This window comes from Platalea leucorodia (genome assembly GCF_965183815.1).
Source record: "Platalea leucorodia genome assembly, chromosome: 2".
NCBI lineage: Eukaryota > Metazoa > Chordata > Aves > Pelecaniformes > Threskiornithidae > Platalea > Platalea leucorodia.
The window spans coordinates 24,802,018-24,812,995 of NC_138824.1; the positions used below are offsets into that span (position 1 = coordinate 24,802,018).

Genomic DNA, 10,978 nt, shown 5'->3' on the forward strand with positions numbered 1-10,978 from the left:
GGACTAATGGGGCATTCATTTTTATTTCTAGGAACTGACGCTGTTTGCTCGGTGTTCTGGAGAATAATTCACTTACTCAAATTCTTCTGTTGTATCTTCCAAACAATGTTAGTTGTAGTGATAAAGAAACACAATGACAAGGGTTCGGGAATCTTGCAAACCCATCAACAAAGTTTATTCTTGAAATATTTTGTTATTCTTCCTTGAAGTTCAGAATACACCGTAATTTATTTATGAACCTATATAACCGATATAACAGATTTAATACAGTAAACTATGCTTGCAAGAATAATCCTAAAACTACAGAATTTGGGAAGGCAAAGTGACTACCAAAGAGGCCAGAGTAACAGAACCCTTACTCTATATACAACACACAAGCTATCACAAAGTAATGAGTTTACGAACTGAACCTTCAGTTATTACAGCAATGATCGTAGCCTGTTTCTAAATTGTGAAATTAAATCATAAAACTTAACATTTTAAAAGCCTGACAATTACCTCTTTCAGAATTCATAGTATTTAAACTTGTAAAATTTAAAATACAAACATACTTATTGATCTCATATGGAATAATTCACGTATTTCTAACAAGTATTTGGAAATAAAATTTATCCCAGGCTCATGAACTAGGAAACAGAAACAAAAAAAAGCACACCTATGCAAAGAAAGCATCATTACTATCTAAACCCATATGGAGATGTGTCGTGGTTTCACCCCAGCCGGCAACTAAGAACCGCACAGCCACTCACTCACCCCCCCACAGTGGGAGGGGGGAGAGAATTGGAAGAGTAAAAGTGAGAACTCTTATGGGTTGAGATAAGAACAGTTTAATAATTGAAATAAAACATAATAACAAAGCCAACAATAATAAAAAAAATTATAATTTAAAAAAAAGAGAGAGAGAGAAATAAAACTCAGGAAAAACAAGTGATGCAACCGCTCACCACCCACCAACCAATGCCCAGCCCATCTCTAAGCAGCGATCGCTGCCCCCCAGCCAACTCCCCCCAGCTTATATACTGAGCATGACATCATATGGTGTGGAATAGCCCTGGGGCCAGTCTGGGCCAGCCGTCCTGGCTCTGCCCCCTCCCAGCTTCTTGTGCACCTCCTCACTGGCAGAGTATGGGAAGCTGAAAAGTTTTTGACTTAGTATGAACACTGCTTAGCAACAACTACAACATCAGTGTGTTATCACATTACTCTCATGCTAAATCCAAAACAGAGCACTATACCAGCTTCTAGGAAGAAAACTAACACTGTCCCAGCTGAAACCAGGACAAGATGATATTCCACTTTTGAGAGATGGAGAAAGAAAAAAAAGTAAGATAAATCTGTTTCTAATAAGAGAGTCAAATTACAGATCAGTCAGCACCAATATGTGCATGTGCCTGAAATGAACAGCAGTATTATCCAACTGCTGTAATCCAGCTTTTTTACCCTAAAGCTTCCCTGCAATTGAACACCCAGCTTTGAACACAGTAGGACACTAAAATTAAAGCAGATATAGAAATCAAAGCAGCTCACCTTTTTCCAGACATGTTATCTGACCTAATAGAAGATATTAGCTTGATGTACAAACCTCATCTTGAAACCAAAATGCTTATTTTAACTAGTCAGCAAACCAATACATGTTTTTCCCAGTGCACGTGCGCGCGCACACACACACACAAATCCTGCCTTAATTTTTCTTCAAAACTATAATAGTCCTCCAGGCCTGCATCCTGGTTAGCCTACTTTGATAGACGATTTTATAATAAAGAAAACTCTTAGAATCTAATAATTCACCTACTGAAAATAGCTAACATATCATATCACAGATGAGAGAAAAAAATAGACAATAACTAAATACAATTTTAAAATCTGTAGTATTACTAAGTTATGTAAATGCTATTCTAAAAGCATTGCTTTTAACACTGTTTAAAGAAATACATAATTAGAAACAACAGCACACAACTGTTTGTACATTCAGCTATAAATACTAACTCTTTAACTCTTCCATTCAGAAGACTGAGCTCTCAGGAAGAAAGGCCGCAGATAAAGACAACTGTCTTTATATACTCCTGACAACAGATTTAATTCAAACTTTACTTCTTAAATGACACCAATATTTGTTCTTTCAACCTCATTAAGCTCCTTTTTATTCAAATTCACGTTCAGATGTTTGTGGAGGAATGTAAAATTGCAATCGCTGCCAAGTTCAGTAGCAAGGTAACCTAAAAATCCAAGTCTGTTTTCTTGTAACTTTTTCCAGCATTATAAGATCACATTATCATCTACTTCTAATTGCAGCAGGCTTTTGTTACTTGGGCTAAAGATATCATTGCTGGTTATCTGTCTGGCCAAATTATTTTAGAAAATTTTTAACTAAATGGTCAATCATTTCCAAAACCAAGGAAGAAATACAGCATTTTTATCATGTTTTGTTATTCCACGCTTTTCTCTGAGAAGCTTTGGATTAAGGAAGCGAAATCTGGCAAAGTACATGCATTTGTTTTTCCTGCAAAAACTTTTTGTAAATCTGACCAAGCTGTAGGACTTTAAAATGTCATGTGCACAGAAAATAATAGTGAAAAGTACCCATTTTTGTACAAAGCAGAGCAGAAAATGCAAAGATTCTCACTGCAGTAAGCTCATTCCTGAACAAAGCATTCTTGTAGTGGCAGAGAGCTGATTCAGTACCAATACTGGATTGTAAGAACACATTTCGGCCAACACAATCTTACAAATGGCAAGAGAAGGAACAAAATTGGCCTAAAATAGGAAGGACATGGGAAGCATAGTGGTACAAACACTGGAACAAGCAACTTGGTACTGGCAGCAGAGCTAGGAAATACGGACAAGGGAAAGAGTGAAGTGCAAGGAAGAAATTGGCACAATGAAGCTGGGAATGAGATAATACTGCTGGCTGAAACAGGGCAAGAAGAATCTGGGAAGAAAGCAGGGGGAGAAGGAACTGAGAAATCAGCTTAGAATTTAGGAGCAGATGTGGACCTAGTAAGCACAGACCAAAAGCCATGGTTGGACAGCAACAGGAAAACAAAACCGGAAAGAAGAGAGACAGGAACTTGAATGAGCCTCAGGAGGCTGGGATTGTCTAGGTCAGGTGAACACAGGAAATAAATCGAGATGAGGGGAGCTCCCCAGTGACCAGGAAACTGCTAACGTTATGCTCATATTTGAGGCAAGTAAAGACAAGGAACTAAAGGCTGCTCAACCTCACCTAACCTCAGTTCCTGGAAAGACAATGGAGTGCATCCTCTCGGAATCTATTTCCAAACACGTGAAGGAAAAAGGTAATCAGGAAGAGTCAATGTGGGTTTTGCCACAGACAAATCATTCTTTACTGACCAGAATGTACTCTCTGATGAAACAACTGCCTTTGTGGATGAGGACTGAGTGATGAACGCAGCATACTTTGAAATTATCAAGGCTTCTGACATCATCTCCCAGTCAGTAACAAGCAGAGTACAGCAAGGGGTGAGAGTGGGACTAATTTTTTCAGTGTCTTCATTGCTAACCTGGATGATGAGGCAGACAACTTGCAGATGACACCAAATTAGTAGTGATGCCTGACATACTGAACAGTAGGGCTTCCATCCAGAAGGACACTGAGAAACTTGAGCACCAGGCTAAGCAAAACTTCATGAAGCTCAACAAGAAAAAGTGCAAAGTTCTGCAACTGGTGAAGAAGAAACCTAAGCATCAGTACAGGATGGAAAGCGACTGGTTGAGCAGGTCTGCTGAAAAAGATCTGAGGATTACAGTGGACATCAAACCAGAGATGAGTGAATGGTGTGCTCTCATCAAAAGAAGAGCAAACCACATGCTGGGCTTTATTAGAGAAAATGTGGCCAGTAGATCAATGAAAGGTATCATCCACACTCTACATGGCTCTTGTGTAGTCAGTTCTGAAATACTGTATCCAGTTTGGGGCTTCCCAGTTCAAGCGACAGGCTGAAAACCATGAAAGGGTTTAACAGATGGCTACGGGCATATGACCTAAGAGGACAGGCTGATAGCAGCTGGGCTTGTTTCGTGTGGCAATGAAGACAGTAAAAGGCCATCTGATATCAGCCTACTGCAATGAATAAGCCTATCCCCTTACCTGAAGGGAAACTGCAAAGATGATGAGCCGGATTTTACCATGTAACAGCACATGGTATAACACAGGAGAACACAGGCAAATTATGGCTTGGGAACTTCAGTTTGGAGATTAGGAGGAATTACTAGGAGGGTAGTACTGCACCAGAAAAGTCTGGAGACTGTGGAATCTCTGTACTTGTAGGTTTTTCAAGATCAGGCTAGACAAAAACACAGCAGATCAGATCGAATGATGGTGACAGACCTGCTCCAAGCACAACGATGGACAAGTTGACCTCCAGAAGCCTCTTCCAAAAAAACACACCTGTGATTCCAAGCAGCTGGGATGGAAGAGTCAAAACAAAACACAGACTTCAGTGGAAGATTCAGGACAGACATGGGTCAAGTTAGGGAGCAGGAGGAAAAGTGCCTGTACGTACAAACCTTCCCTTTGCAGAAAACATAAGATAGGAATCCAAAATTCCTGGGCATCGCTACTGCTCTGCTGTCATTTCACAATTGGCAAACCCACTTGCAAGATGCATCTCATTCTCTTCTAGTGCTGATCCACACAGATGATGTCAGTTTTCTGCTTTTCCTTGACAGTCATTTTGCTAGCACAAGTGGTAGAGGTTTGTCTGCAGGTGCTAAAGATGCCAAGCCTGCAAACATACCTGTGGGTACTCATATGACATCAGAAGACTGTATTTGCTGTCCTAGTCTACACTGCAGAAGTCGATGATGTTGCACACACAAACACAGTTAACTTATATTAAGAATAAGACTTAATTAATAATACATGTATTTTCTTCATAGGCAGACATTAATTCTGGGTTCCCCCACCACCAGCACCACATAGCTGAGACATGATTTCATAAGAATTAACAGTTGCAACCAAGTTTTGAGCACATGAAACTGCATATAATTGAATACACTGAAAAAATAAGTCCCACACAGTTCAAATTCTGCATCCACATTTGGTGGCTGTTCTTGACCTTGATCTCATAGTGTCCACTTTCCCATCTGTTAAATGAAATTAGTAATTGATCTCACTAGCAAGAGATGAAAAAAGCAAGAATATGTGTTCATAAAAACCTGAAGATACTCAGAATCTTTCAGATAATATGAATAACATCTTTGGAGAAAGAGTCAAAGACAATTCAGCACACAAAACACGGAAAACAAAATATTCTATTCTATTAGATATCTTCACAGTAAGTATTACCCAATTCCTGCACTGAATGAGGCAGCGTATTTTCCATAGGGCTATTTTTTTTTTTAATTTTCTGCATTGCTTTCATATATTAAAGAAATTATTGTAATAATACCCACAGAGGCTCATGCAGCTCCAAAAAGGCACACTTCCAAAACAGAGCACTCAGTAACTAGAAAATGTTGTAGTTAAAATTATATAAATATGTAAGCTAGAAATTTCTAATAGGTGTTTTTCTATGATATGGAGATCATAGTCTCCTAAATATCAGGGGAAAAAACAAACAGTGTGGTTACTCCTTTATACATAAAACAAGGAAGAACATGATCACTGTATCTATTTAACAGACTCTTAAGCATATAAGAGAAGATAACCACAGAAGACATCCCATTTGTGATGTACAGTTTCTGGATGAAGCTCAATCAGTAACTTTTTTTTTTTGTATGCAAGAGAAACCTATTTTCCCTTAACACAGATAGTGTCTGTGCTCCCTATCAACTTACATAACTTCCTAAACTAGGTCAAAAAAAAAAAAAAAAAAAAAAAATCCAAGTTGGAAGTGGTACTTGCTTTTAACCTGTCAGACTTCAACAAGTATATTTTTAAGGGAAAATACTACTTTTCTTGTGTGTTGTTCACAAATAAACAGAGAAGTTGACAGACCACAGTATGCAAAAAAGGGAATGAGACTATGCTCAGTTTCATCAACGCACTGAAAACAAATTAAGTATTTTCAGAGTAGCAAATTCTTCCAATAGTCTTTGAAGATTTTTGCATGGGCATAAAAAGTACTTCTGGTTCAGTCAAATTAATGCTGCTAGATTTGACAGAAGATTTTTTTTAAATGAAGGAATTTAAGAATTAAAAAAAAGAGGAAGACCATCACATACTGGTACACCTGCAAGTTTCAGAATAAGAGATTATGCAATTTAATGGATAAGAAACATTTTAAATTTAACATAAAACAGCTCCTGTTCATCAAAACTCTAAAGGAGACAAGAAACCCTATTTTTTTTCCCAATATTTACTGTCATATGTCCTCATTAAGTAAAAATTTCTGCATTTTAATAGCCTAATTTACTAATAACAAAGTTTGCCAGGTGCTTACAGATAATTTTTTTTAAAATCCTTAAAAATTTTGACTTGAATAAGCTTCCCAAGCTTTAGGTCTTTACTTACCGAGAAAGTGTTGATTTCCCTGAACCAGGTAGGCCTCTTAAGATGAGGAGAAATTTCTGTGAATAACTGAATCTTTCTTCAGGTAACTGCAAGGAAGAAAAGCTGTGCATTCCTTCTGTATTGTCAGCTTTTGGATCCTTCCAACGCTCTTCTCTGGTTTCACAGAAACCATTATTTTGGAGTCCATTCTGGTCATTATTTCCATTTCTGAAGACCTGAGTACTATGGACATCAATATGACCAGCATAGTTGGTACTTTGATCAAGCAATGGACCGTGGCTGTTGATGTCAGTATTTTCATGGTAACCATGATAATTTTTGTAAGAAAGTTCACCATTCTGAGAAGGGAGAGCATTTGTTTTTTGTGGTGGGGAATTAAGTACCTGAAAATGTAATTGATGGTTGAATCTAGGAGGAAGAGGTCCCTGAGGTGCTATGAAAGACTCTGTTGACTGCCAAGCAGGTCTGAATTCAGGCACGGAGTAGTTCCAATATTTAGAATCTACTTGTCCGTTAAAGGTATTTTCAGTTTTCCAGCCACTTGTTTCCACAATAAACTGCTGCTCATTGCTTGTTTTCTGACTGTTCTGTTCCCCAAAGAAATACTGTCCATTCTCATAAAATGGTTGTGGGCTGCCCAACAATACACGTTGATAATCCTCTTGCGAGGTCTGACTACAGTTATGTGGGGAGTATTGTTCCTGAGAAGTTTCAGTTTCTTTTTCCTGAAAATTAGTATCTAAATTTTCATTTTCCAGCTGGTGAATTTCTTTATAGAACTGGTCCAGTTCATCATCTATTTCTGGTACAGCAGAAGAAATAGTCTGCATCTTCTTTGCCTCCTTTCTTTTAGCTCTGTTTTCATGCAATTCATTCTGATCTCCCTCATTGCTTCTACACTCGTTGCAACTGCCAGATTTGTCCTGTTTGTTACTTTCAGCAGGCTTGTAAATCGGTCCGATAAATTCTTTGCTTGTAAAAAACTCTTCATCTGATGCATTTCTATTTACCAAGACTGACGTACTGCCATTTCTAGTATTATCTTCACCAGCACTAGTTGTAATAAAAGTGCCTTTCTTTTCTTCAACTTCAGTGTCATTTATTGATGCAAATGGAGGATTTACATTCTGCACAGTTTCTGAATCAACTGGCTGACTAAGCACTAGATTATATTCAGGGAGCACTTCATTCAGTGTTCCCAAGACACCAGGAGGTATTTTCTCTTGCTTCTGCATTTCATGTTGCCCTTGGTTATCTGAGGCACATGCTGGTATCAAATCATTCGATGTTTTCTCAGCGTCCACTTCCTCTTGAATACCTTGGTTATCATCATCACAGAGTTTCTCGTAAGCCCCTTCTGTTGACTTCATTTTTTTAGAACATGGTTCAATTGTGATTTCATCCTGACACTCCAAGAGCCTTACTCTACTTTCAGCATGAAGCATCTTAGAAAAAAATTAATACATTATCAGCATGCACATTTGTAAAGTATAAAAAAGCAGAGGTTATTCAGGCCTATGATGTGCATCCTCAGACCCTCCACGGTCACAACTAAAATGTACTCAACCAGAAGAAAAGCAGACATCACCTATGGGAAGTCTTGTCTAAACAAAATTGCCACATTATTGCACATCCTTAGCAAAGAAATACATTAGGGCTGTACCAGTCTAGCGGTCACATTTTATAATATATCTTAAATAATTTACAAATCATGTTTTTTAAATGTGAATTCTTTGAAAAAATAATTACATCAACAACCTCTGTTCTCTACTGACCTATGTTAATCTGTCAACAATCAATCTGTTATAAATCTCTTTTACAGCATAAACATGTGCCAATTTCCAATGCACAAACTGATACCTGACATCACGACTAATATGACCAACAACAATGCAAATACCTCAGTCACAAGGGTTATTTTCTGTAACACGAACTGAACTCAATAAATTCGTTTAACACCAAACTGATGCTGGATGGCATTTGTAATTTGGTAATAGTCAAATAAGACTTGAAATTAAATCTGCAATCTGTTATTATGTTTCTGGTTTTGGAACAACTAGAGATCTTTGTTAGGGACCAAGACCACTTGGTTGCATGTTTTCTAAAAATAAACACAAAAAAAGCAATCCCTGCCCTAAACAGATTGCCCTCAAGAATGAGCCAATAAGTTCTGGAAAAATTCAGAGAAGAGAGCAATTAAAAACAAAGCAAGATGGCATTGACCACCATGACATGCAGTTATGCCATTATCCATCTATTAGTTAGAATCACTTGGATTTTCCTTTGTATTCCAGAGGTCTAGATAGAATGCAATAAAAAGCAAAAGTCATATTATTATAAATCAAGTGCCAAGTAGTTTATTCAGGAAATCCCCTCCCCAAAACGAATGCAGTACCAAACAAGAAAGAAAGTATTTTTCTCACTAGAGGGTTTATTCTACTGCTTTCTGTGAACATTTCAACTTTATAGGAGTAAATATTAATAAAATGTCACATGCTCTTCATTCTGGACAAGAAATGAAGTTTCTTTGCTTTATCTGAAAAGGATCTGTAGGTAGTTTTACGGGAAGATTTGTAAGTAACGTTTATAATCTCATGTTCTCTTGCAAAACTGACAAGAAAAGGTGTTACTCTGGGTACTTTCTCATCTGCTATCCAAAGTAAGAGAATTCTGCCATCTTCAGTCTCCAAATGCCTAAACCAAGGAGATTTTACTCCTTGCATTTGACTTTACTACTTGGAAGACAGCACTAATGTCAGAAGGTGGAGAAACATGGCCACGCAAATATCCCTCTTCCTCAGAATTGGTGGAAGAATGTTGTGGGTACTATGGTCTCTCCTCCTCGCAAGATACACACATTTCATACATACCTCCAGCTTCACAGTTCCTCCTTTTTGTAAATTAGAAAGTAAGAATGACATCGTATGAATTGGGGACTCTATCCCCCATCTATACAAAAGTGTTACTCTACCTTCACTCAAAAACAGGGCTAGAATAAAAAAGTTGCTTTATTAGCTCCTATGTCCTCGTTTGTCTTCTGGGATGGTGTTTAAGCAAAGCACATATTCTGATGTGGAATGAAAACAGAGAGCATGTGAACACTTGCTGCAGAACTCTCTCTCTAATGATGGAGGATGCTGCTCTGTGACTGTCCCACACATAAATATCCTTTCTAGTTAATCTTTAACAGACTTTCTCTGACTATCCTTTTGGACAGCAAAGTTGCATATGAAAGCATCTGCACCTGCATTCTTGGGGAGGACAGAACAAGTATGTACTGAGAGAGTGCAATCTAAGCAGCAGTCTTGTCTCTTGAATGGGATAGGCCTATGTCTGTCGTATTTCTCTAAAGAACTGGTTATAAGTGTTGAACCTGAGCTGGCATAAGTAATTCACCTGGCTGGCACCTGCAACACTAAATCACCACTTTATCTGACCTACCAAACGTCCAGAAGTCTCAACCAAGTAACTCGTGGCCTTAAGCACGACCCGTACAATAAATTTCCAAAGGGAAAAACAAGGCATATGTGGCAGAACTTAAAGATGGGGGGAATTGCTTGGGTTTGCCTGTGTGACCACCTCTTTCTGGGTATGGGGGCGGCAAAGCAGGTAGGCCCGCGTCCCTCACACAGAGGCAGGCCGCACCTCGGAGACGGGGGAAGCAGGCGCTGCTCCCGCACCGGGATGGCGGCGGCCAGGCCGCGGCTGGGAGTGGGGCGCCTGAGGCGAAGGCGCCTGAGGCGAAGGCGCGGCTGCCGGCAGCCGCCAGCCCCAAGTGCCGGTACGTGTGTCAGCTGCTCCCTCCCTCCGCACCCCCCGGGGTAAGGTACCCCCTCCCCGCCCCCACACACCCCCCTCAGCCCGGCACCGATGTCCCACAACCTCAGCAGCCGCCTCCTGTGCGCCGCCCCCGCACTGCCCCCCTCCCCGCCCGGCCGCGGCGACCCGAGCGCTCGGCCACGGTCCCCCTTCGCCACACATCGGTGGCAGTGGTGGCGGTGCGGAGAAGCGCCTTCCCGGCCCCGCCGAGCAGAAGCCACATGCGGGTGAGGAGACCAACCTCAAGGCGAGCGGCGCACTCCCGGCAGGCGGCGGGGGAGGGGAGGGGAGCGCCGGCAACCCCTCGCTCTCAAAATGGCGCCGCCTCCCTCTGCCCCTTCACCCCCGCGACCCCCAGATGTTATGGGACTTGTAGTTCCGCCCGGCCGGGCGTCGGACTACAACTCCCGGCATCCCCCTCGGGGGGGGGTGGGCGGGGAGTCGTCCCGTCCCGTCCCGTCCCGTCCCTGGGCGCGCGGCCGTAGGGCGCGAGAAGGGGGCGTTACGGATAGGCCGCGAGCCGGCGGCGCGGGTGCTGGGCCCTGGCGGGCGGGGCTCTGAGGGGCGGCGGCCGCCTGCCCCGGCGGAGCGGAGCGGGGCGGCTTTGCCCCCACGCACCCCGTTCCCTTCTCCCCGGAGCAAAATGATCGAAGCCGACACGGGGGAGTGGGTTTTAGGCTGTTT

The 10,978-nt window shown here is 41.1% G+C and overlaps 1 protein-coding gene across 8 annotated transcripts in view; it reads right to left on the reverse strand.

Moving 5' to 3' along the window:
• The window catches only part of LOC309604351 (NEDD4-binding protein 2-like 2), a 51,283-nt gene extending 40,614 nt beyond the window's left edge, over window positions 1-10,669 (reverse strand). For 3 of the 8 annotated variants that reach the window (XM_082337769.1, XM_082337770.1, XM_082337775.1), the window contains exons 1-2: window positions 10,536-10,669; window positions 6,476-7,920 (exon numbers count right to left, since the gene is read on the reverse strand). In XM_082337769.1, the coding sequence (XP_082193895.1) occupies window positions 6,476-7,920 (1,445 nt within the window). In that variant the 5' untranslated portion in view covers window positions 10,536-10,669. The other 5 variants (XM_082337772.1, XM_082337777.1, XM_082337776.1 and 2 more) reach the window with 5 other exon arrangements.
• Between the last annotated feature and the right edge of the window lie 309 nt (window positions 10,670-10,978).